Source organism: Numenius arquata, chromosome 12 (genome assembly GCF_964106895.1).
Source record: "Numenius arquata chromosome 12, bNumArq3.hap1.1, whole genome shotgun sequence".
Taxonomy (NCBI): domain Eukaryota; kingdom Metazoa; phylum Chordata; class Aves; order Charadriiformes; family Scolopacidae; genus Numenius; species Numenius arquata.
In genome coordinates this window covers 2,111,953-2,138,792 of record NC_133587.1, presented here as the reverse complement: position 1 = coordinate 2,138,792, position 26,840 = coordinate 2,111,953, and the positions used below count along the sequence as shown (strand labels likewise).

At 42.1% G+C, this 26,840-nt stretch overlaps 2 protein-coding genes across 2 annotated transcripts; both read right to left on the bottom strand.

Annotated features, from left to right (window-relative positions):
- Positions 1 to 1,412: 1,412 nt before the first annotated feature.
- On the bottom strand, positions 1,413 to 7,994 carry MTG2 (mitochondrial ribosome associated GTPase 2). The gene is made up of 6 exons (XM_074157287.1): positions 7,677 to 7,994; positions 5,842 to 5,989; positions 5,085 to 5,200; positions 4,237 to 4,455; positions 2,616 to 2,754; positions 1,413 to 2,229 (listed from the first exon to the last, which is right to left on the bottom strand). Exons 1-6 carry the CDS (start codon positions 7,950 to 7,952, stop codon positions 1,835 to 1,837), a joined length of 1,293 nt encoding a protein of 430 aa, XP_074013388.1. The 5' UTR covers positions 7,953 to 7,994; the 3' UTR covers positions 1,413 to 1,834.
- A 1,201-nt stretch (positions 7,995 to 9,195) lies between these two features.
- SS18L1 (SS18L1 subunit of BAF chromatin remodeling complex) lies at positions 9,196 to 26,828 on the bottom strand. The gene is made up of 11 exons (XM_074157129.1): positions 26,658 to 26,828; positions 23,092 to 23,168; positions 21,711 to 21,795; positions 20,736 to 20,880; positions 17,346 to 17,543; positions 16,197 to 16,361; positions 15,182 to 15,283; positions 14,696 to 14,788; positions 13,257 to 13,376; positions 11,633 to 11,760; positions 9,196 to 11,441 (listed from the first exon to the last, which is right to left on the bottom strand). The coding sequence occupies exons 1-11, from the start codon at positions 26,724 to 26,726 to the stop codon at positions 11,415 to 11,417; spliced, it is 1,209 nt and encodes a 402-aa protein (XP_074013230.1). The 5' UTR covers positions 26,727 to 26,828; the 3' UTR covers positions 9,196 to 11,414.
- Between the last annotated feature and the right edge of the window lie 12 nt (positions 26,829 to 26,840).

Genomic DNA, 26,840 nt, shown 5'->3' with positions numbered 1-26,840 from the left:
AGCTGGACCTACTTGGCACTTTTCATCAACAGATGAAGGAGTATGGGCTCCCATAAAACCTCTTTGAACCCTCCAAGCATGTGGTTAGGAACTTGGTACTGTCATCTCGGAACAGGTGGCTGAAATGTTAAGAACAAAGAAACCAATTACACGATCGACAGGAATTCTGTTAAGCCATCCAGAAACACGCTGTGCTTTTTGCACATCGCTACACAAAATACTCTCCACTCCAAGAACTGAGGTTGCGTGAGGACTAGGAAGTAAAGGTGAAAGCTCCTGTGAGTACAGAGGCTTTTAAAACAGCGTCTGTCATTCTCAAAGACTGTAAAATACTAAAATACAGCCAGAGAGAGCGCAAAGTATTTGTAGGTATCAAATGTTCTGCAAAGTAGCTGCACCAGCTTTTGTGTTCCAGCAATCTTCTCCTGGTTTTATTAAATACGGCTGAAAAACAGATAGCAATAGAAGGAAAAACAACAGTGAAGCCTAAAAATGCTGCACAAACCCAACCAGAAGTGCAGAACTGAATATTAACTTCTACCTAATTCAGTTTGGTAAATCCCAAGGATGAAGCAGGTAGGAAACAAAACATGAGAGCAACTTTGGGATTTAATAGTTGTTTCATTTTTTCCCGATCGTATTTATACCAATATCAATGCTTATAATGCATAGATTACTTTTCACACCTGATCACAATTACAAATTCTCAGAATGTGAATTTAGAAGAGGTAATCACCTGATTTGCCCATATTTTTTTATTTAATAATTCAGGCATTTGAGTCGACCTTGCACTTTTTCAGAAGAAAAACCTGCTGCTCTTAAAAATAACAAGCAGCACCCACCTTCTTCCTTATATAGGCGAGTTCTAATTCATAATCATAATCACAGAGCTGATCCCAACACAGATACAGCAGGAGGGTGCGAGTTGAGCTTTAATTTAGAGATTGAACAAGACTGACCCGTTCCAGCTATAGCCAGTCCATCTGAACTTCTAGAGAACAAAAGTTTAAGAATACCATCCACAAAATGTCATAGGAAAAAAAAAGGGGGGAGGTGGGGAGCAGAAAACTCAATTTTTCTTTTACTTGGAATATCTAAGCCTTGGATTTCTCAGAAGATTGCTTGAGATTCCTCAAAGAAACTAGAGAAGAACTCAGAAGTGAGTCTCAAATGACTGCTCCCTGGCCAGTTTATACAGCTACTTAGCTCCTGCCATCATTTAAAGATAGTTAATTATTTATACCAACATAGAAATAATCTGAATCATTAATTGCAGCTGTTTCATACTGCTCCTCCCTAAAAACATTGAGCACCTGTGCCTCCTGAGGAAAAGCAAACAAACAAATCAGGAGAAAAGTTTATGAGATGACTGAAAGTCGTTATGGTGTAAAAAAATCCAAACAAATAAACATGGGACCACATCAGTTTTTATTTTAGAATTTTTGGTTAGTGAAAATTGAGAAGTCACTTCACTCCAATTCAGAAAGCAAGACGGCATCTTCTGCAGATCCTGAGTTTCAGTCCTTTCTACCAGATAGTTCATTATGGAATGAAGAGAATGCTATCTAATGCCAAACATGACCCAGGTTTCCAATTCAATACCCATCATGATTACAATCTTCAAATTTTGTTGTAGAACACCTGAGATGCCCCAAAGGTGAAGAAATAAACAAATCTTTCCAATGCAGCAGTCCAGAACAAATCCACATGCTGTGACCCACGCATTAAAAATAAATAAATCCAAACCCAAAACAAAACCATACAGATGCCATCTAATCAAATTACTTTTTTTTTTTTTTCCTCCTTCCAGTACAGTTCCCAGCAATTGTGGTTCCTACCACTTGACTGGGCTTTGCCCTCGTGATTGTTCTGTCTTCACGTAAGCATCATAAAGTTCTCTCAAATGCAACAGCAGTTCCTCTAGGTTGTGTCCCGTCAATGCGGACAGTGCAATGACCCGGTCATCTGTATGTTCTTTAAGGAGAGGCAGATTGATTCTGGACTGAGCAAGGTCAATCTTATTCCCGATGACAACACGAGGCCTCTCAGACAATCCTTTTTTATATTGCTCCAGTTCGTATTTTAAGTCTTGCAGCTGCATCCATGGCTGAGACACGGAGAGATCCACCACGTATAAGAGAAAGCGGCAGCGCTCAATGTGCCGCAGGAAGGCCATCCCGAGGCCCCTGTTCTGATGAGCACCTTTGATTAGGCCAGGAATGTCAGCAACTACAACGAGGGAAATATCACAGTGAATCCAACAGATGCTATAAAACAGAAAAATCCCTATCTTTTTTACCGGCCAGTGCAAGTACTTTTAGAATTACATCTCAAAGCATCAATATTAAAGCTTACCTCATGTTAAGTATGGCTGCTATTATCCTTTAAAACCCCTAAATTTAGATTATTCCAGCGAGGACAGAATGCAGATAGCAAGGTTGATATTAAGGGCACATGTAAGTCAACGTGAAATGGGCTTTCAGTATTGTTTTGTTTGAAGTTCTTTGGAACTAGCAAGAATTCTACAGAAATGCTAAACTTGTGCAGCATTTCAAAGACCAACCCAGGTGACACAAATCGCTACCAAGGCACACACAATGTACTGCAATCCTTACCTGCTACTTGTTCATAGTCTTGGTAGCGGACAATGCCGACGTGGGGATTGAGGGTTGTGAAAGGGTAGGCAGCCACTGCTGGCTTTGCATTGGAGATTGCTCTCAAAAGGGAGGATTTGCCAGCATTGGGAAAGCCCACCTGGAATACAAACACTCATTAAAGCCACAGTTGTAGATTAATCCCGATTAAAAAACCCTATAAGCTTTTACAGATGAGACAAGGTTCTTCGAGCATGAATCTAAGAACATTAATTTTGCATACTTAGTTCTGAAAAGCATCCTGCTTTCCCTTTTTTATTTCTACTAAGCCCTGTTCTATTTATATGAGTACTTTCTCATAATCATCAAACAAATCAAACATAGAAGGGTCCCCTTAACTTTTTTTGTGACATCTTAAGTATTCACTTTGTTCAGAGCCAAAAACATATATACCGTAAGATGTCTTCTACCCTGAAATAATGTTATTACGCTTTGTTCTGCACTTCCCATTTTAACTGTGTTCTCTGATTTATTATTTTCCAAAATAATTCAGAATTGGATTTGTCCCTGATTCAGTAACACAGCTTGGCCTGTAAGTAAAAAGACTGCCCACAAGTTTGGGATTTTACAGCTCTTCATAGTCTCGACATGAACGAATTAAATTGCAACTTGGCCTTTTGGGAAGTAGGCACAATTTAAACAAACCTATCCTAGAAATGAAATTACTCTGGGATATCCAATAGTTGATATGTGAAAGCTACAGAGATGGTCAATAATCCCCAGATGAAAATAGATCAAATCCTAAATTCTCCTATTTGCTGATGTCAGACGCTTTGAATTCTTGAGGAAGTGAAGAACAGAACAGATTAATCTCAGATTTCCAAATTAGTGCCAAAAAAAGGTGGACCAGAGTGTCCAGCTGGTCAGAGAATCAAATGTATTGATCCATCAATGCCAACTCTTTTCTCAGTCTCAAAATAAATTCACAAAGTTCTGCTAGACCAGCCAGTTATTCTGCAGTTGTCGAACTACAGCAAGAACTCTTTGTAAAAAAAATGTAATTTTAACTGCTTTACCAGCTGGTGTTAAAACATTTCCATACTTAAAAATGAAAACAGCTTAAGCCCTAAATTGACTTAGCATTCATGTCTAAATAGTATTTTCTTTTCAGAGGATGCTAAATCTGGCACTAACAAAGTGGAATGTTTAGTGTCTGTAAAAAGAGAAATATAAGGGTGAAATAGAAGATGAGTTGAACTTTATCAATTTTAAGAAAAAAAAAACCAAGAAAACAGAAATTAATTTAGAAGAACTCTCCATACTGTACTGTTCATCTGCAGAACCAGCAGACAAAGCCTGCTGTACATCTTCAGTGAATCTATTAATCGCTGATGAATCTTGCACATCGCTTTCCTATATATAGTGTTGATTTTAGTGAAAGTAGGATGACATCAAGTAGCAAGAGAGTGACAGCTCTGCAGATCACTTTGGACACCCTTCTACCAAGTAGCAGTGAGAATGCATCGAGTTGCATCTCTAAAGCAGCAAGCCAAAAGGCTAACAAAAATGTTATCAAACATTATTTCTTCAGTCAGTCAAGTGTCATCCCACAAGGAAGCTGAAGAACCACAGCGACACTCACCAATCCTGCATGAGCTGTTGTCTTGAGTTCCAGATGGAGGACCCTTTCCTGACCTGGCTCTCCTGGAGTAAATAATGTTGGAGCTCGGTTTTCATTGGAAAGAAAAAAGCGATTGCCTTTCCCTCCAGCTCCTCCATAAGCTGCAACATACTCTTCCCCGTGTTGGGTGAGGTCAGCCACAACTTTCCCATCCTCCTTAACCAATGTACCCACAGGGACCTTGAAGAGAGATGCAAGCGTTACACTGCAGCTCAAAGCCTGCAGCAGAGCTGTCCTCAGCAGACTCTTTACCAGCAGATTTCAGATTTGTTGAAAATCAGTCCTTCGTATTCTCAAGCTGGGGAATCCAGAAAGAGAAGTGGACTTTCATGAGGCTCACTTTCTGGACCCAAAGAGCACTATCAGGCATTTACAATTCGTTGAAATGTTAACAGTACCATAACCCTTTCTCTCCTTTTATGCAGAGAAACCTAAGCACAGTAGTGAGCTGAGAAACATATTGTAGGTGTGCACCAAAACAGGCACGTTGAAAAAAAAAAAAAAAAAAAAGAAGAAAAAAAAGTCTGTTCCTATTTAAGAACTTCTGTGTTGTGATTGCTCTAGGCATATGAATCCTAGAAGTAAAGCAAATCAGAATTGGCCAGATGTACATTCCAAAAAAGTCTAATTTTTACAAATGACTTAAAACAGCTTCATCCGCCCGTGTGCCAACCAGCCCTGTCTCAGCAGAGACAGCACACAAGCTCCCTGATAAAAAGCACATTTTCTCACAATAAGGTCACCCAGCCTGAAAATCCACAATGTTCATACAAAGCTAACACGCTAGCATGCAAGCTTAATTTACTTACTTTAACATACATGCATGCACCATTAGCTCCGTAACAGTTTTTTCTTCCTCCTTTCTCTCCATGAAAACCCTGATAGAAGGGGAGGACTGAAGAAAGTGATTTCATTTGCCGGTCAGCTGTAAAGCAAAATAGGTGCATTTTAAACTCATTGTGTTAGTACAACAGGCACAGAAGAGCAACCTTTTAACTGTTCTTTCCCTTTTTTAATACTGCAAGAATGCATATCCTATTTACTGTCTCAACAATAACTTATCAGGGAAAACTAATATTAACTTAGGTTGTGAAGAAGTTTAACTGCCTTTACTTAGGTTTATTAACTATGCACTTTATTACGTGGTCATTCCAAAATCAACCTTTACAAAATCCTCTGGAAAATTCATTTGCTAAATTAGCAGATTTTTCAGCAGGATGGTGGCAGAAGCAGCTTTATCCATCTTAAGAGTGAAATTTGATCAGATCCCAGCCTTATCACAACATAGTCATGCATCAGCCACTAAAACGTCTGCAAAATATCTTCATTTTCAAAATGCTTTCTAAGGCTGTCAGTGTCACTTATGTTCCTGCTACCACAGCTCAGGACAAAGCTTAAAAAGCAAAGCCTGTGTAATGGTTATTACACAGAAATAACCATTTTAACATCTTTGACATTTACCATCTCCCACCATACAAACAGTGTGTTCTAGGGTTATTTTTGCTGGGGGGGTGAGGTGTTAAGTGATAAGACAACACAAAACAAAACACATTTAGTAAGTCTTACCTTTCAAAATGACGTGACCCCCATCACCTCCATTTCCACCATCAGGACCTCCAAATATTTTTCTGGGTTCACTATGAAAAGAATGACCCCCTCCTCCTCCTTGTCCTCCAACCACACGCACCTTCCGGTGATCCACAAAATAGCGTGTCTGTAACAAAGATGGGGTTTGTACCCTTTAAGTACAGTGTATCAGAGTCACCTTCCAACAAGTTGATTGCTCTGCAAAACTTAGTAATATGCAGACCTGCTAGGTCATCATCAGTTCTATTCAACAGCAAAAAAAAAAAAAAAAACAAAACAAAGAAATCGGAACTCTGCTGCCACTCACACATCAACTAAAACCAGCCTATTAAGTACAATATTAAAGAAAAACAGATCTAACTGTTCAAGTATTTTTTAAGAAACCTCTCAAAAGTACTTGCCTGAGACTATGTTGATACACCCTAATGCAGCAGCTCAGATATCAAAAGTGCAAAACTCGCGTTAAGGGAACTAATAACAAGAAGAGTATCTCTTTAATACAGTTACATGATGCTGACAGGTAGCTCAAGAGAGCTGCCACACTGTAAGCCAAAATCCCACAGTAACTGCATTCCTACTCATGAAAACAAAAATTTTTAAAAAATTATATACATAAACTTTTTACCTCTTTAAATCAAACTGAAATTTGCAAAAAAGACATAGTACATGTGTGAGAGGGATATTCTCATCCTGATTCATGCCTTCTATACCAGGTGATGAAATCAAGGCAAACTTCAATCTTCTAACAATTAAGAAAAATATTAAAGACAAAGAATAGAAAGTATTTACAAACAAAGTAAGTAGGTGAAATCTTAATATATGCCCCAACCAGTTGCTCAAGGGCTAAAAAAAAAAACTATAGTGTAAAGAGAATTCCTGATCTTGGCTCTATTTCTGACATTAACTTAATATTTGACTTCTGGCAAACTAATTATGCTGTGCTATGTTTTAGCTTTTCTGTCGGCAAAACAGGTTTAATGATATTTACTCATCCCCAGGAAGTGGGCTGAAATCCCCCAGGGAAAGTATTAGAGAAGTACATTCATAGAGGCAGGTGAAATTGTTTGTGTACTGGGATGGAAAGAGAAAGCATGACCTTGACTGTGGCAACATTCAAATTCTGTCAATTACTAAGGGACTTCCTAACGAGAATGAGCAACAAGGGTCACTTTAATTAAACAGCCCAAACAGTATGTGAAGGAGAAAAAGTCTTATTAGTATTATGATACCAAGATGAACAACTGAAAATAAAACCACCTTAACTGTTGATAATCAAAGTTATACCATGACCAGTGATTTCTTAAAAAGCCTCTTTAGAAAAGTATTTGGCACCCCCACACGGCGAGACAAGAAACTAAATGGGAAGTGATTTATTGATCATCAGAAAATAAGGTTTTCCCTAAAAGCGTTAAAAAACCATAAAGAGTTCCAGGACACCGCAGTTTCTCTGACATAAAATGCTGTCTGTTTGGCAGCTGACTACTGTGTGAGACTGTAAAACCAGTGAGAGACATAACGGTATTTTAGCTTTAAATCTACATAATTCCCGACCTGTGGACACTCCCAGCCGCGGCTCAGGGCACCCACACCGCTCCGAGCACCGGGACTGCCTCGCGGCACAGTTATTTCCTCACTATTCACAAAGTTAATCAGATTTTCGAAAAAACAGTCCCTCACATCAAGAGCACGTATGTGCCCGCTGTGAGGAGCGAGCGGCAAGGAGCGGGTACGCTGTTTCCTGAGGCGCCTGGGCGGTGACCGCCCAGCAAGGTGACTGCACCGCACACTGACAGCTCATTTACTCTAGAACTCACCAGTTTCCTTTCCGAAATGACTCTTTTTTGCCTCAGCCGCCTGTTCTTTGAGCACCTCGCGCAGCTCGTGGAGAAAGTCGGCTGCCGGCCCCCCGCCGGCCCCGGCCTGAGGAGAAGGAGAAGGGCCGGCCTCCACGGGGACCAGCCGCCCAGCGCGGCACCGCCAGCCGCCGGGAGGGCCCGGCCGGCCAGCACAGCTCGGCACGGCGGCAGCACGGCGCTGGTAACCCCCGTGAGGGCCTGGCCGGCCAGCACGGCCCAGCGAGGTGGCAGCATGGCCTGGGCAACCACCGGCAGGGCCCGGGCCCCGCCCCGCCCCGCCCCGTCCCGCCCCCGGCCGCGCGCAGGCGCAGGCGCCGCTGTGGAGAAAGCGCGGGAAGGAGCATCCCGCTCCCTCTCAGGCAGCCGCGCCGCCCGTCGCGCCTCACAGCGGCCGCCCCAGGCAGAGCATGGAGTCCGAGCGCCGGGGTACGCACAAAGGTCTGTGGTACCCGTGAGGGATGAGTGGAAGAGCGGTGTGGGGGGACCCGGGTTCGGGATCTCCGTCCCTCAGGGGCCCGGAGAGTGTCCTGCCCGCTGCGGTCTTAGCGGCGCTGGAAGTCGCTGTCCCCGCAGTAGGTCTGGGGCGAGCTGCGACGGCTGAGGTAACACAGCGCCGCCTGTGGGGCTCGGTGACTGACCCACCGGGGTCCCTGCCCCTTGAGGAGTCTCTCCCTCAGCCCCATGATGAGTCCATCTCTGCCCCTTGAGGAGTCTCTCCCTCAGCCCCATGATGAGTCCATCTCTGCCCCATGAGGAGTCTCTCCCTCAGCCCCTTGAGGAGTCTCTCCCTCAGCCCCTTGAGGAGTCCCTCTCTGCGCCTTGAGGAGTCTCTCCCTCAGCCCCATGATGAGTCCATCTCTGCCCCATGAGGAGTCTCTCCCTCAGCCCCTTGAGGAGTCTCTCCCTCAGCCCCATGATGAGTCCATCTCTGCCCCTTGAGGAGTCTCTCCCTCAGCCCCATGATGAGTCCCTCTCTGCGCCTTGAGGAGTCTCTCCCTCAGCCCCATGATGAGTCCATCTCTGCCCCTTGAGGAGTCCCTCTCTGCGCCTTGAGGATTCTCTTCCTCGGCCCCTTGAGGAGTTCTGCCCTCGAACCCATGATGAGTCAGTCCATCTCAGTCCCATGAGGAGTCCCCCAGCCCCCTGAGGAGTCTCCCCCGGTCCCATGAGGAGTCCCCCAGCCCCCTGTGGAGTCTCCCTCGGCCCCTGGAGCCCTGCACCGTCAGTCTGCCTGCCGCATGCCTTCCCCCCACACCATGAGGTGAGCTCTTACCTACACACACCCAATCTGTACACACAGAGCATCTCACCTTTGCACATTAAATAACTGGAAAGCTAGGACCAGCTTTCATTATATATAATTATCTGTGAAGTGTATTGGAGAAGTAGGGGAGAGGGCGCAGCTCAAAGGAAGTCTCCCCTGATGTTTCCATTCAAATGTCCCGTGTTGTAAGAAAAGTACCACCAACTTTGTTTTCAGATAGTTTTTAACCTAAACACTTTTCAAGCATTCTGTATTACAAAACAGAAAATGATACAATTAATGGAAGAGGTCAAAATGCTGGCATCACTTTGTTTCCACATTAATACATAAAAATGGACGACACATTAAATAAACATTTTGTTATTAACAATTATAAATATTAACACCAAAAATCATGTATAAATTAGGAAATAAATGTACAAACTATTTCCAAAGTGCTCTTTCAAATACATTATATACACAACATTCAAGAAGTTCTTAATGTAAGACATTTCAGATTGATGTAATGTTGCTGTTTCATTTTAAGTGTTGTTTGTATTCTCCCAAAAGTATTTCAGCACTTTCCAAAACCACATAAAAGGCATATTTCCAAGCTGGCAAAGAGCAATATTGCATTCTTCTGGCTACCTGTAATATTAATATATTGTAAAGAAAACAATCTTACTTCCTTTCTGTTCCTTGCTATTTGAGAGTACTTATTTGTATGAAAACACCAGCAGGGAAGGTGAGAGAAATCAAGACTGACTAAAAAAATGTCTTCTATTTTCATCAGTAATTGAAATCATTAATGTAGCAAGGGCAGTGCTTGGACAACATTTAATAGTCAACTCTTCAGCTGTCCAGTTAAAGACCTTCCGCTACAGGAAAAAAGAGTAATGAATTGAGAGATCTTTTTTTTTTCCCTTGTGGTCTTGGTTTTTCAAAATATAAAGTACTAGAACTTGAAATCTTGTAAATACACCATTTCAGACAAAGAAAAGGAGAAAATCCTACGGAGGGTGTATTTACTCTATATTGTAAATTTGCAGTTAATCTTGTATTAAAAAATGCTCATGGAGTATAGTCATCCTCACCTTTTGCCTCTGAGAATTTGGTAATTCATTCAGCACTTATATAAGCACTTTACAAGTGCTTTTTTTTCAACACTTTATAAGAACATATAAAACTGAATAGAAGTGACTTACATTGTTCATACTGGCTTTTACATACCACTAGTTTTTATTTCTAAGTTCTCCCTCTATAGGTATTCTCTCACTGGTTGACCCCATTAATAGTTCCCCTCTCTATATGCATAATATTGTTTCACAATTAAAGCTGAATTTACTTTCTTATCTGCAATGAAGATGGATTTTTTTTTTCCTTTTACTTCTGACCTATTTCTGTCAAGCTACAGGAGAAAAATAAAAATGATAATGAGCTGTAAGAACAGCCAACCAAGAGATTTGACAATATTTATGGTTATAATGCTTGCTGGAAAATCTGAGCAAGGGCAATGGAAGAATCAGAAATAACGAAGGATGCCAGCCACCTGCTTGCATAATTTGGCATGAAAATGTATATGTGAGTTATAAAATTTGGAGTAGCATGTTTAAGACTGGAGTTTTGCCAGTTTTTCTCAGCTAAGCACAATATGAAGCAATATTGACATCTAGTAGGCTGACACTGCAGATCTCAGAGCTCTCCTCTATTTTTCTTTCCACGATAGAAATACTTTAGTTTACATGGATATATAAAAGGTGCCTCTAGTGATTAACATTTCCTTGAATACAGGTTTTGATCCTCTTTCTGTACCTTTTACAACAGAAATGTGGACTTAGGCAGATTACTGAATTATAAGACTCGGGTAGGTAGGTAGGTATTGCAGAAATTGCAGTTCATTTTAATTTTTATCATCTAGCATAGAACTGTCTTCACCTAAGGGATGTATCCATGCCCTTATTCTGAAGAAGTAAAGTTAAGAGCCGTGGATTTGAGAGGCTGGCAGGTATTCTTTCAATGCATTCAGTTAAAACCATCAATAACCTCCCACAGGATACTTCTCTGGACTGGGCTATGAGTGAATGGCTTTGTATTGAGCCAGACTGCAGAATAACCTGGCTGTTTTCCAGAATGGGGCACAACTGTGATCAAATGATCCTAAAGCTATTTAGAAACATCAAGAATGGGGCAGGGTAGGGGGGTAAATGGAAAACTTCTGCATTGTATCAACATACAGTACTATACACACTACCAAATATCAAACCATTAAAGCATTGTCTTGTTACCAGTAGTGCACTGCTTCATATCCAGCATGAAATGAACACTGTTCACATACAGACGCTGCTTTGTGCTAAGGGGTAACCAACATATTACAATTAATCAAAACTGCCTGTACATCCAGTTCAAAAGATGGAGATACTATTGAAATGAATCTGACACGGGATCGTATTCTTTTATTGCTGATAATTTCCATATTGTCCCTATAAAAGAGAGAGAAATAAAAATGTTGGAGAGTAACGTATCAGAGGTTTACAAACAGTGAGTTAGACAGTTTCTTTTGGTCTATGAATTTTGAAAGACCCACTGAAGTATCCCCAAACTATCAGACAGATTTATATGCAAAGCTAACAGCTAAATCTGGTTTTTCATGGCAGAGATTTAGACAATTTACCTGCTCGTAGCCGTAAGGCCTCTGTTGCTGAGCGGACGGGCCTGTCTGAGAAGCTCTGTAACTTCCATATTGCTGCCCCTGTCCCTGTTGGTAGCTGGAATACTGTGAAGAGGCTCCTTGTGCAGGACCTGAGGAGACAGTGAGATCTATTTTTAAGGCTTAATTTGCTAGGGGGAGTTCTTATGGTAACATAATGTAAAACATGATAGGAACAAGGTAAGCTCTGCGAGTATGAACTGGGAGCAAATTTTACAGACCTCCCCTCAAGCTTTACACTAGAAAATGTTAATACTAATAATGATCTAGTTGCAGCAGTGGAAACTTCAGGCTCTAAGCTTTGTGCAGAAATGTGATATACTTTTAAATGATTTGCCTACCTGAAATCTGGATTGGCACAGCTCAATTACCTATATACAAGCTACCTGGCCTTTATTTTAGTAACAATTGCACATTTAATTTCCTATTTAATCAGGCTGTGCCACCATAAGCACTGCTGACCTGGCAGAGCCTAAGAAATTTCTTGCATACAGAGATACTTTTTAAAAACATGCAAATCAGACACCCAACTGCACAGGGATATTGATTGCCATTTATTTGGGACTGTATATTCTGTATATAGACTTTTATGTGCACTTACTTCTTAGCATTATCAGTGGATTTTTATGAAGGAGAACCTTTACAAAAAGGAAGCCAGATTTTAACATCATAAGCTGAATTTTGGGTTTAGTTTCACAGAATATATCTGGTTTGAGTAGTCCAAACCACTAGTACTGCAGAGTCAGATGTTAATAATTTAATTACATTTTTAGGCATGTAGGTTCTGTTTCATGAAAATTTGCATTTCTGGAATGAGTTTGCTGTTTATAGCAGCAGTAATTTATCAAGTTTGATTAACGTTGCCAGTTCAAGGTCAAGTACCAACACATCTGGGAGATTCACAAGAAATCCCTCGCCTTGAAGCTAAGATTTAGATTATTCCAAGCTCTCTAGACCCTGTTTTTGTACTTAATAACCCAAAATGGTTTCTTTCTCCCAACGGCTGAGGATACACACAAGCTGCCTCCATCGGTCAGAAAACTCAGAGACAGACATCAAACTCGGATTCTTTTGATGACAGTGGGCAACTCCGCCCCTGGTGATCCAAAGGGTTCGAGAGCCCCTTCAAAGCACTTCCACGTTGTTCCTTTCGCCTCAGTCCCTCACCAAGGAACAAAACCCCGATGATGTTGCAAGAGGTTTAAGTGAGGGAGTAGTGACTGTCTGGATTGTTGATGTTATTTTTTCATGTCAGCTCAGAACTACTGGCTGTGTAGGAGGCCTGAGAATCCAGGCAGTCACCTCCTGCTGACACTGACCAGGAAGTCAACAGGAGGCAAAAGTGTATTTTCCAACTTTCCATGTTTGTTTCACAAGAGAGAGGGGTGCAGGATGCTAACGTAACAGTATGGAATGCAGCGCTATGCTAATGTATGTTCCTGCTCAGAACCCCTTTTCACGCTATGTTCTGTGGCTAGTTTTGGTATGGGGATGTCCAAGGTTAATCAAGGGAATAGTTTACAGCGTATTTTAGCTTAGGAATGGAGGCGTCAGGATGAAGTACTGCAAAAACTGACAGTTTTCTTACCGTATCCTTGCTGTTGTCCCGGGTAACTTTGCTGATTTGGGTACTGCTGCTGGGAGTATGTTTGCTGTTGTGCAGCTCCCTGTTGGTACCCTGCCTGCTGCTGGCTGTACTGAGAATTCCCTAATGAGGGAAAAATTGAAATAGTTTGGTTAAAGATGAGGCAGGTATTTCACTGTGCGTGCGAATCATAAGGAAAACAAAGAGGCCTTGGCCTGGAACTCATAAACAAGTACTCTTTTCAGAAACAGATGCTTGCATTTTGCCAATCATGATGAGTTTATGTCTTCAGTGATTTTTAGGTCTTTTGAACAGGAGAGAGTTGTTTATTTATACACATCACTAAACAAGCAAACGAGCAACCTGTTCCCTAAAGGTTTTTGTTGTTTTTTTTTATCCCAGAAGTGTTTCAGAGGAAAAACACCAAGTAACAAAGATAAGGGTACCAGACTAAATAGCCGGTTTCTCAAGAAGCCCTCCCACCGTATTCTCTTCCTGATAACAATGTTTGTTCATATATCCCAGAAAGACCACTTAGCTAGTTGTTCCTGGTATTTTTTGAAACACCTATGATGGAAATTCCATTTGCAGTATCCTGAAACAACAAAATGAAACGAGACGATACAGGTGACACTGCTTTTCCTAAATGCCACCTCGCTGTATCATAATAGTTAATACTTTGCAGTTAATTTAGAATTCAGATATCTTAATAGGATCACTGACATTACTGACATATTACTGTTGAGAGTTTTTTAGTGGTAGAATTGCAAACTGATAGTACTGGTAATTTTCAAAGATTAGTTTCGTTTAACCCGTTGTTTTTCACAATTTGTAAGGTGGATTAAGCAAGATTAAAAAAAGCTGGTCTTGGAATTAACCAGTAGGCTTTCTTAGAGAAATTTCCTTTCATGGCTGCCATTTTTTCCAGCTCTGAACGCCATTTCTAACTGCAGTGCGTTAGTTTATCTTTGTCAGCAGAACCTTTTACTTTAATACAGCCATTTTTATTTGCATTATATAAATTGCTAAGCAGTTTTGTAAGAGTGGAGGATATTGATCTCCTGGAAGTCTTTTCTCTTACTGCAAAAAAAGTTCAATATCCATAGCTATAATTCCACCTGGCTCAGCTACAACCAAGGATCATTTTTCTAATGAATGAGGTTCCACACAAGTCATTATTGATCCCATGAGGCCGCACAGCATGACTGCCTCACACTACAGTGAGTGACATGATACTGTGTGTAGAGTCTGATATAGTGGTGTTGGTATAAAAAATGCTATACCTAGCTAAATTCCATTTCCTGGACACTCCTTGAATATAGCTAAGTAGCAGTTAGTGATGCAGAAACTGCAACTCATATTTTACATTTTCATAAGCATTCCATTAGTATTTTAGCGGATTAGAGCTTTGCTTTACAAAGATTGCCAATTTATTTTCCTACCTCCTTCATAATAATGTTGTGTAGAGTCATCAAATGACCTGTCATAGCTCTGCTCAGTATAGGATGACTGCTGATAGGCATAATCACCATGTCCTGCAAGGAATTGCAAAGATTTATCAGGCACATTGTTAATATTACTAGAGATACATTGTTGAACACATTTATTGTGAAGCTACTTATGCACAAAGATGAGGCTAAGAGGAAATACAGACCCCTTAGACAGGAGGTTTAACACATGGCAAGGAAAGCCACACCTATGGATAAATCTCTCGCATTTACTAATCCAAACTTGGCTTTGTGCTCTTTTTGAAGCAGGATGCAGTGATGTGTGCGTTTGTGTACCAGGCTCCCATCTCTTGGGATTAGAATTTTCTAGCATTTAAATTGGACGTGAATCGTAATGGGTTTGCCATGTCCTTGGATATGGCAAGTCATGCTGGGCTAGGCTTTAGCAGTATTACAGTGACTACAGCTCAGAGGAATTACCGTCTGGATAATATTGCTGATTCATAGGTTCTGAGGAGCCTTGTCCATGACTGTACTGTTCACTGTAATATTCTTCCTGACCCATGTACTGCTGCGAGGAACCTGCAAGGCAAAGACAGGAGAGTGCAAACTGAGCCCGGGGACTCCTAAGGGATATTTTTTTTCTTATCTGATTTTTTTTTTTTAAGAAAACAGTGTTTACATCTAGATAAGTAAGCAAGCTATGCATGTTGAGAGCAGTTTCAAAGATGTCTTTCTCACTAGAAAAAGGAAATAAACTTGTATTCTCAGACAAAGCCGGTTGAAATTGAATTAGGCGATGGTCAGTAACATGCCCTAAAACCATTCACTTTGTGGCAATACTGAAAGTAATGGCTACATTTCATTTACTAATAGGAGTTATTAGAAAGCACAGGAATGTATTCCACGCTCAAGAGCACAGAAAGAATTAAATATATTTTAATTAATGTATTAATTTGTTTCTTAGCAAATCAGTTTATGTTAGAATCAGTCTAGCAGCTTTATTACCTCTTAGAACTTTTTCCAGAGAAGCCTTAGAGCATGGTAGTTATCCTCTGGTGTTTTCCTTTCCTTGGCCTAATTTTTCGTACTAATTGCTGGCAAACTATATCTTCTTTGCAGAAATGTGTTCCTTGTTAACTGTGCCATGTTACGGCTGATCCAATACCATTTGAAAGAACTGAAAAGATTCCCAGTGGCTTGAGTGAGCTGTATGTCAAATTGTTCATCTTTTCTTTAGAGATATGTGATCCCTTTTAGACAGAATTATTTTTCTAAACACCTGAAATAATTAAATAGATAAATCTTGAAAATAGATTAAAGTTCATCTGATTGTCATGCTACTTCCACCATTCCAGATTTCCTCTGTTCCCGGATAAGATTCCCTGTTCATTAATGTGACTTGGAAATTTTGCTGACTTACCTACCCCACAGGACGGGCTGCTTATCATCAATCTAATACTAATTATATCGCTAATCTAATACTGGGTTTTACCTTGCTGCGAAGCTCTGTAAGGGCCCATTGGTCGCTGACCCATCATGCTGTTGCCCTGGTTGCTCTGGCTCATCATGGCGATGGAGGACTGCCCCTGGTAGTGCTGGCTGCCTCCTTGCGCCGAGTTGTAATGCGACGTCGCTGCTTGCTGGTGCATCATGGAGACTACAACGTACATGGAAAACACTGTTTTCTAAAAGGATGTGACAGTTCTCTCCCTAGTCTCTTCGGAAGCAAGTTAAAACTTTAAACTAACATGCATCCTGATCATTCTGGGGATTTTCCACAGGGGGAGATGTTTTCCTACTCCGTGTATTTAACTCTTTTGCACTGTAATCCAGAAAGGATGTTATTATATGGTCACTTCTTGCCACTTGCTTCAGTCAGACATTTAAAAATACATCTAGCCATGATTATTATTATTTTATTTAAAATCATGTAATCACTATGACAGTAGGATTAAAGAAAGAAATAAGAACTGATGCTTGTTCCTCTCTACCTCCTGACTAATTCATTGCTGCATTTCTTTTCTAATCAACTCTTTCTTCAACTTACTGTATACCTGATGATTACACAGTTGAAATAAACTAACATTCTAGGATTTATTTGATCCCGAAATTTCATATTGTCAGGAAGAATTCTTAAGCATTGGACATCCCATTCAATACTCAGTAGCAAATGTTTTTACAAATTAAGAGATTAATCCCGAGTTGTCAGCTAGTCTCTCTATGCCCTGCAAGCAGTGTGAAGTATCAACAAACTAACAAAAAATGTACAAAGAGTAAGTGTGTAATGCTCTCTGGTGGCCTCTTTAAGCTAGGATAAAGGTGCTTCTCCAATCCCTCCCACAGCTGAGGGATTTGTTGCCAGGGGCTATCAGATCGTGCTGCTGCACCTCAAGCTAACCCTCTTTCCCCCAACTCACTGCTAACTCATAGCAAGTCTGTGTAAGTTAAAGCAAGTCTGAAACTGTTCTGACTTACACTGGTGCCTGACATCTTGAAATTCAGAGATGTCTTAAAGCTGTCTGTTCCTCGTGTATGTTTGTCGCTGTCTACAGAAAATATTTACAGAACAAATTCATGTGTGGTAAACCTCTGAGGTCACTGAAAAGTCAAGTTGGCCCCGAAGGAGGAAGAGGGAGTTTACCTGGATTAGACTGCATGTTGATGTTTGTTCGAGAGACATAATTGCCTATTGACCCCTGGCCTTGCATTGGCACATTCTGAGATGCAGGCACTGTATGGCTATAACCAGGCCCAGTTCCATGACTGCTGACAGTCATACTCAGAGAGGTCGTGGGCATAGTGTTCTGGCCTGACTGCTGCATAGACACGTGATTGGGACCTAGAAAAATTAAAGAGAGCAACAAGAAAATCTGTGCTATTATTGGCAACGTACAGTGAGCATTAAAGCCCTCGCGGCCTTTCTAAAATACCTTACGATAAGGCAAAACAAACAAAAAAAAATCCTCATTATTTAAATTCCCTGTTATGTCAGACAAATTGAAACTGCCTACTGCACAGTTAGAGTGATCCCCCTCTTCCTGGCAGCCAGAGCCAGGCTGTACAGAATTGCAGACAGGAAGAACAAAACCAGCAGCAATGCCCTACAACCAGTTCCTCACCGGCAGCAGGCAGCAGAATTAACAAATGCCAGTAATTTCAGATACTTCAGAAAATACACGGACTCTGGAAACATTTGCCTTCGCAAATTTGTCCTTTCCTTCCTCCTGTCCCGCTGTCGATTCCTCTTCCCCCTTCACACAGATGGTGACAATAAATTTTCCAGGTCACTGTAATAATCCCTGTTGTTACGGTACTCCCTTTCCAACATCACTGCACTTAATCATCAGACTGCTCCAATTGTACCCTGAGTTTGTATCATCCTGCTTCCCCGGCAGTATGCTTATTCTTTAAAACTCTATCGCTGTTGGGTAACTAAAATTGGGGAGAATCTGCTTCTTAATTTTTTTGTTGTTTGTTGCTGTAAATACTTTTGTGAATGAGTTTTGGAAAGTTGTTTTCATTGTGTATTGTTACTATCTAAGTTGTGACAGTGTGTATTGTTGTCAATCTAAATTAATTTAGGTAGAATGGAAGACATGAAGGATCCCTAGAAGAGACAGAATTATATTGTAATGTTTAGATAATGATATTTTAATTCGCAGTTACTAAGTGTATCTCCAGCCACTGAAAAATGTGTATAATTCTCTTAGTACAAGCCTCATTAATTACTCTTAATGGTATTAATAGACACCAAAATGAGAAAATTTGCTGTAGATTATTATATTTTCCTCTGATGGAGAGATGCTAGCAGCATTTTCAACTCGAGATAAAGAGAGCCAGCTCTACTGAAATCAGCAGAGCCAGCTCAATAAATCGTGAGAGAGATCTTGCCCTGTGTTTCACTCCAGTTTCTGTGGGTCTTGCAAAGCTGATACTTGTACTTGTGCAACACAACACCATGTGGTGTTTGAATGGAGCCAGTAGCTGCTTTGAGTGAGAGATGGAGTGAAGCGAGTGTTGGTAAACCTTGCCCTGTATGCATGGGAAAACTTAGGAGAATCTTGGCCTTCTTCAAAGCAAAAAATAAAAAAAAAAAAAAGAAAAAAGTTTGGCTACTTTGTGATTATAAGTGAAAATATGAAAGCATGACCAAAAGTGTTTAAATAAAAACACGAAAACAATAAGATAAATACAAAGCATTGAACCTCTTTCATATTTTCATGAATCTAAGGCAGTTGGATTTTTCTTTGAAAGGCCTCACTCATGATTTCTGAAGAGTTAAAATTCTCAGCTGGGCCCGATTCTGTCCAGAGGCAGCCGAGTTTCACTGGTCGGCTTATTGAATGTAATGGGTTTGCCTGCAGGGCTGTGCCAGGAAGAATCACTGACTTGTGGCTGGTGGACTACTTGAAATCTCAGTGGGTTGGTTTTCAGCTTGTCCCCACCAGCAGAATTATCATGACAATTGAGCCAGCTGCCACTACGGAGAGTTCCCGTGTATCAGGGAATTACCCAGTTACTGTCCTGCAGAGGTGATCCCTGTAAAGTCCTGACTGAGGATAAAATGTAGTAGCTTCTGTTGTTTCTTCCCTGTTCTTCCCTCTCTTACAAAGCTGTACCTCTTCATTACAGACTTTCATCTCTATTGCCATTAGATGAGAAATTTTGACAAGTACTAGAGCCCTACGTATGTTGGAATTCTTTGTGCATATTTACTCCTAATTTCCAAAAAACACTGTCCAGCAATTGTTGACCAATGTGGAGTAATTTCTCCATCCCAAAGTCTATCTGCACATCCAGATGGCTGTGTCATCCAGCATCGCTGTGCTAACTCCATTCTAGCTGGCACTGGGACAGTAGCAGGAGAGGCTGGCAACCACGGAGTGTCCCCCAGCCCCAGGGTGTGGGGGTCCCAGTCCCCCATCAGTCCAGTCTCCAGCACTGCCGGACTGGTTCTTCCCACCCACACTAAATTCCTAGAGACAACTGGAGGGTGGGGGGCAAATAAGAAAACCCAGCCAACAATAACACTGAAAATATAGATTCTTAGTAACACAAAGCAATGTTTTGACTGACTTATTATAATACTTATACTAGGTAATAAATCTTTCAAAAAGAAGGCCCAGATAAATTTAATAAGTTCACTTTACAAGCTGTAACTGTTTAAAGTAGGTACTTCATCCATTAGTTTAAAAGGTACTATCAGCTTGACCACAAATAGATTTTTAAAAAGTCAGAAGTAATTTCATGGCTTGCATCTGCTCCCGAGTCCCCCTGCCAAGGTCTGTGATTTTACAATCAGATATTTCTATTTATAGAATCTGCTTTCTCTCTTTGTCACTCTGGGAAAGACCCACAGAAATGAGAATTGACTAAATAACAACAAACTACAAAATAAATAAACATGTTATTCATTCTATAAAATGCACAGTTAAAAAAAAAAAAAATGTCTTTCAATTAGTTTCTTTTTAGTTGCATGAATAAAAGAAACAAATAGGCAAAGTATATTATCTTATTCCTCTGAAATGCCTGTGCAAACTCTTTGGCTGTGTAGTACAGTCCCTGCGAGCTGCTGTAGAGGACAAAGACTGATGCAGCACCAGATGATTTCTCAGAAGGATGTGCCATGGAAGGTCTGTGCAATCTAAAGGCTCGGTTGTGCGGTCAGTCATGCAAGCAATTCCATTTTACCCTGGCCAACCCACCACTTCCAAGAGAAAAATACCACAATATATCATTTTTCTTACTAAAAACTTGGATGCATCTTTACTTGGTGATTTTCATTATGCATTTTTTTTAAAAAATGTTTTTAATTTCCCCTCTAGAAATACTGAGCAGATTGGAGACCTTGCAGAAGCCAACATCATCACTGACTGTAGCCATTTTGTGATGATTTCAGCGTGCGCCTGAAATCCCCACATGCCTGAAAGGTGAGTTCGGAGAGGTCTTTTACAGCTCTGTGAGTATATTCTGCATTAATGATTTTGTTGCCAAGCAACAGCAAAGCAGCACAAAGGGGCCGGGAGCTCACCGTTGCTAATCTGGCTCTGCATGAGGGAGGAAGGAGGAAGGCCCGTCCCAATGGCATCGCTGAGATTGCTCTGCGAATGGAGAGACTGGTTGGATGCACTCTGAGTCATTCCTCCGGGGCCCAAGTTTATGTTTTGCGTTGGTGGCTGCAAATAACAAGGAGGAGAAGCTAATTTTTTTTTTGTTAGGTTTTAATTAGAAAAATAATAATCCCCCAAATTAGCCTGACTATGACTAAAAAACTGCCTCAACTAAATATGTGCTTCCTTCACGTTGGGGGCTGGCTTGCGTAAACCTTTCTTGGTGTGACTACCGTGTGAGTGACGTCCGGCACCACACGGAGAAGCCGGCAGGAAGCACAGCGGAGATCTTAAAATTGGGCTTAGAGCAGAGTCGGGCTTCTGTGCCCCTTCTTCCGTACGCACATGAATTTTGTTTTGTGCTGCTCAGAACCCCACCGCTGGGGGGGTGTCCGTGAGCAAAGGAGACACAGAAGGGTGTTGACAAACTGACCTTTCTCAAGCATAAAGCTATGCTGTATTTTGTGGGATACCTCCAAAATCAATCCATTTAGCAAGATTAATACAATGTTTAAAGACAAAACCAATGTCCAAATGCTGAATTACATTTTTGACATAAAAATGGCATTTTTTCTTGAGGAAAGAACACAGTACGGACAGGCAAAGAATAATGAATCTGGAACAAATGGAACCTGTTCAGATCTGTACCACTGCACCATTTACAGTATAGAGAACTTGAGCTACGGAAACAGAGATTAACACAAACGTCCCTAATCATGTGTTTTAAACACAGTAAAAGTAACTTTCGATTTGTTCAGTGGTCTACTTGACCACTTCAAAACTTTTAGCTGGAAAAAATTAGTAAAAAATGCTTTATAGACAGTGATCAGTAACAGAATCAAAGACCATTTCCCTCTGGCACAGTAAATGTATCTGATGGTCGCACCGGTACTTACAGCAGGAAGCAAGGACTGCATATTCTGGTTAGAATCTGCTATTGTTGCCAAGTAAACCAGGTTTCTGTGCAAGATTTGTTGGTATCTACAGAATAAGGAGTAAAGCTTATTTGGAAAGGGTTAACAATACAGACAATTCCAAACCTTTCTCTCTTTTTTTTTTTTTTTGCTATTTACAAATGATTAGTTAAGTTACATTAGCTGACTTTTCATTGTCATAATAAACAGCAATAGTAATGACCCGTATCTGTGCTGTCACGCTTTTCATCAAGGATCGGTGTGTTCAACACCTCTTCTACAAATGGGTAAACCTGGGGGAAGGGAAGAGCAAAATACACTCTCCTTCGAAAGCATTTTGAGTGAACTGCGAAGCCGCCGGGAGCTCCCTCTTTGAGCAGTGACACCTGGCAGCTGCTCGAACAATTAGCCACTTCCTCTTCCTCTGCTTAACAAGGGTCCTACTGGTAATAAAATTCCAGAACTCCCAAACCCAAAACCTGTTTGCCCTGCCAGCAAGCTGAGAACAAGGTTATTTTCAAGAGTGCTCTAACTGGAGTGTTTACTCAAGTAAGCACCACCAGAACCATTTATGCTCCTTCACAGTTGTCAATGAACTGGAAAAGCTCATAATAAAGAGCAGGAGGGCATCCAAAAGCAAACCAACAGCTGGGCCACCCCGCAAAGGGACGAGTCAAACTTCTAGGAACGGGGACAGTTCCAAGAAAGCAGGAGAAAATGCGTTTTTTAGCATGAGTTTTCTTCTGGTAAGGGGAAAATGGCTGGGAAGTGGGAAAAATGAAGCCAGAATGGTGACTTCTCTCATAAAAGGTATCTTTTTTAGACCATTTTTTTAAAAGTACAGCTTTCTGGGTTTGGCCCCAGAACTTGACCTTTCATGGGGCAGACTGGCTCTTCTTCCTGACCGAGATTTTACTCCTTGAGGTTATAAAAGTATTTTGCATTCAAGATTAGGCATAGTCAGCAGTGCTACAAACTGGTATGTCTACAGGCACAGTGTTTTAGCCACAGATAACCACATGGCTGATCCTTAACATTTAATTACTTTCTGATGAAAATATCTTACTAACTTTGTACCTGATTCTACTTTAATTTAATGAATCTGCTTAGAGCAAGTGGTCCAATAACTACGATTGTTTATAATTATTTTAATAAACGATCTGTTAAAAATATTGTAAATACTAAACACTCAAATACTTCAGGAAAACCCTCTGTGCCAAGAACAATATACATTTCTTAATGCAAGTCAATCTAAAAAAGTAGTCCAACTATTTTCTCAGTGACGAGTGAACAGAACTGTTCATAGCGCTGCTCTTGAGCACACCAAACATTTCTAACACGCTCCAAAACTCGCAATACTCACTGAGTACATTCTGCGGTTTTCCCCTTGCTCTGATAATCCATAATACACTGTATTAGGTGGTGATTTTCATCTAGCATCTGCATGAAAAAAATACAATCAAAACACGTTACTAGGAGAATCCTATTAAAGTCCCGTGGTTTTGTGATGCTCCACGTTCACCCTTCTTGGCTGTGGCGGGTGTTTTGTGCAGTTTTGTTGCCTCGGGACATTACGAAGTACCTGCACGTGACTCTGTTGAGCCACAAGATTGTGCTTTTCAAGTCATTCCCTTATGAACCATTATGTTTAAAGGAGTTAATTGAAATACGCAACACAGAAGAATTAATGGACTTACCTCTTCTGCTCCGTAAATCGCAGAGATTTTTCTGCTGAAGAAGGAAAACACCTTCACTATGAAATACCTCTGCCTCATCCGAAAACACCACCCAGCCCTTTCCAAAACTTCAGATTTTATTACCTTCAAGCGATTTAAACCTACGGGTTTTCCTGTGTGTGCTGACTACTGAGCTTGATGAAGTATAAAATTTGCATTACTGGATCTGCTGAAACCACGTCTAAGAGAATTGCACCCCAATGTGCCCTTTGGGGTAGTTCAGTTCTAATGCAGGGAGGGCTTAAAATGAAAACAGAGTTATTATACATCAGTTAATTTATGTGTATCGGTGGCTGCTGGCTCAGTGTCATTCAATAAATTCTAGTGACTGACTCGTTCCAAGGGAATCAGGGCTGCTGGGCAAAATGACCACTGACCTTTACTTAATGGACTTACAATAGAATTAAAAGCTTAAAATACCCTTTGATTTGTTTTCAAATTTCAAATACAATAGTTTGTCTCTTCCCCCCTTGCTTTCCTGTGACTGCGGCAAGCTTTCTGCAGGTGGACGAATGGAGAAAATAACAACAGTATTTACAAACTAGATTTGCCTCTGGCAAAAACTCCCAACCCAGTACAGCTCGTAGGTACCACCGCTGGTAAGCGCCTGCAAGACTGGGCCTTTGAGCCACTGGGCTGGCAGGAGAGAAGAACCCTTGAGGAAAGAATAAGATGTTTTCATACGAGTTAAAGGTGAATTTATCCGTGTAGGTTGGTGCTCTGATCAGAACAAATTCTTGACCCATTCAGATGCAGACAAGGGCTAGATGATGGGAAAAGGAGCAGAAGAGTGTTCCCGATGGACCTGCGATCCAGCGAGTCACTCCCTTGGAGAACTCGGCTTGTCCCGCTTCTGGCTGGTGATTTCCAAGTTGGTCTTAACTTTGCTGGACCCCCCCAGTCCATGACAGGCTGGGACCCGCGGTGACAGGGGGTCTGAGGAGCAGGGGTGATGCTGTGGCTGCCCAGGCAGGTTGTCCCCCTGCTCTCCAGCGCTGGCAGGGGGAGTCCGTGTTCCCCCTGCCCGTGTGCCCGTGCCCATGGAACCCGGGTGCAGCCTGTGATTTTAAGAGAAAACCCTCCCGCCTGATACACAGGGCAGCTCCTTGTTTCGTTGTCACACAGAATTTTCACCTGTCTCAGTGGAAATTCTGTACAGAGAATTAGCAAAGAATATAAACCTGTCCTTTTCCGTTTGCACGACAGATGCCACTGACGTTTTCCCATTCGGTTAAGATGTGGCCTCAGCAGCAAGAATCCAAGCAATATTACAGCTACCTTTGTCAGAAAAGGGCTGTGCTTCTACGGTTACCTGACTGACATTTTGCTTACTGCAAGAGGAACGGGGAATAGCTCTTTTCCTAACTTACCAGGAAAAAAGATCGGAGTCCTCATCTCCATTACACAGAAGAAACAGAAGTTTCCTGCCCTGCAAATGCTGTTTGATGAACTGTTCCAAAGCATCATCAAGACATCACTGCTGTCCTGTCAAAAGTTCTAACTCCCTCCGCGTGAAAGCTATTTTAGGAATAGTTGGTACTGGAATCGTAACAGCTTTGAAAGAATATTGAAATTGAGTCAATAAATAAAAACAAGCTGCCTATATATTACGAATGCGAATAGGAATAACCTTGTTTTTCAAGGAAATCGGCATGTGCTCTAAAAAGCTCCCTTTATGAGGACTTTGGGGGTTGTTCGCCAGCCCCTGCCCCTTCCCTCGCTGCCCCAGCACTACCCGTGCCCACGGAGCCCATCCCGTCACCGCGCGTCCCTTCCTCGGCATCACCGCAGCCAACACCACCGCCGACCGCCCTGAAGCAACATCCCAGCAAGTGCACCCGAGATGGGAAACGGCTCCACGCGGGTTCTTACAGCGTTATTGGTAAAGAAATAACATTTTTGAAGCCTCCACAAAGTTCACAAATATGCAAAAGGAAAAGGGCTTGGAAATCAAACTGAGGATTCTTTGGCTGCCCTTTGTCTGTGGATACAGCCGTGGTTTTCAGTACAAACTATCCGAATTATGAAATTCTGTGCTAACCCCAACCAATCTGCCAGTTAGAGAAAAACTTACCCCTTGAGAAGGCAATAATTTAGTATTTAAAATTAACGAGTTCACAATACTACGTGTGCTGCAAGAGCTACGCAAAATAGGATTAGTTCCCACACAGTCTCCTGAGACTCGAGTCACCTCGTCCGTCCCTCCTCCGGCAGTTTGTCCTGCCCTAATCTCCGTCCTGTCCCACTCTGCCCCTGGGGTGCCTTGGGTTTTTTTTCCCTAGAAGGCATAAATTGGCACCAGATGATGGTTTGGCTCCAAGCCCCCGCCGATGGTTAACTGCGGTACCGGCAATGGCACTTCTTCTCCGCTGGCTCTTTCCGAAGGGGCCACGGAGAGCGCACCCCCCCTGGCCGCCCCCGCACCACACACAGCACCCGTGCTGGGGGGGGAGCACCCCAAAACACCCTGTACAAATGACAAATAGCGGGCAAAGTAAAAACATGCATGTTCTTTATTGACATTTCCAGCCTCTTCCCCGCTGACCGCGACCCTCTGCCGCACCGGGGAAGGGGTGTCGGTGTCTGCCCGGTCCCTGCCGTCGGAACGACCCCCTTCCCCACCGGGAAACGCGGCTTTGGCCCCCACAGGGGAGAAACCTTCCAAAACCTTTGTTTGCCATTGAACATCAACAAATATCACCGATAATAATAAGAATAGTACGTGAAAAACACAGCACCAGCGATCGGTGCTCCCTCTATCTTCGGAGAGAGTAAAATCCTGCATCCCAGTACAAAAGAAAACCCTTGCAAATTGAAGATTTTATTTTAATTCGGTTTTTTTAGGTTGGATTTGGAGGGGGGGTGGGGGTGGTAGAAGCCCACATGCCATCAGACATTAACGCAGGTCCCGGCGCGTCTCGGGCGGCGTCTCCCCTCCGCGACCCGCGGGGACCAGGTGCCATCGCCACCTCAGCCCCCGGCTCCTCCGCGCTCTCTTCGCACCTTCGCTTTGTTCCACCTCCTCCTCCTCCTCCTCCTCCTCCTCCTCCTTCCCCCACACCTCTCTCTCCAGCCGTCCGTCTCCGCAGCCCTCGCCATTCCGCCTCCGCTCCGCCCGCCCCGGCCTCCCGGCGGCACCACCGGCGGCGGAATAAACCTCCGAAATCCTGGGTAGAAAAGCATGCTTTTTTACCTTCTGGATAGTTTGCTGGGTGACCTCCCCTTTGCCTCTTGGGCGAGCAGAAGCAAAGGCAACCGACATGGTGGACTGGGTGGGTTTTTTTGGTTTTTTTTGTTTTGTTTTTTTTTACCGTGTCTATCACATACGCGTTCCCGGCTCCGATAATATTGTTATTATCTGCCCGCTCTGGCCGCG

What these genes read in the sequence shown, in the direction of transcription:
- SS18L1 (XM_074157129.1), bottom strand. Translation starts at nt 26,726, where the DNA reads ATGTCGGTTGCCTTTGCTTCTGCTCGCCCAAGAGGCAAAGGGGAGGTC. An exon ending in CAACATGCAGTCTAATCCAG is followed by an intron (nt 16,362 to 17,345) that starts GTAAACTCCCTC and finishes TGTACGTTGTAG; the next exon opens with TCTCCATGATGCACCAGCAA. An exon ending in TCAGCAATATTATCCAGACG is followed by an intron (nt 14,789 to 15,181) that starts GTAATTCCTCTG and finishes AATTCCTTGCAG; the next exon opens with GACATGGTGATTATGCCTAT.
- MTG2 (XM_074157287.1), bottom strand. Translation starts at nt 7,952, where the DNA reads ATGCTGCCACCTCGCTGGGCCGTGCTGGCCGGCCAGGCCCTCACGGGG. An exon ending in TCATTTCGGAAAGGAAACTG is followed by an intron (nt 5,990 to 7,676) that starts GTGAGTTCTAGA and finishes TCTTTGTTACAG; the next exon opens with ACACGCTATTTTGTGGATCA. An exon ending in AGACTATGAACAAGTAGCAG is followed by an intron (nt 2,230 to 2,615) that starts GTAAGGATTGCA and finishes CCCTCGTTGTAG; the next exon opens with TTGCTGACATTCCTGGCCTA.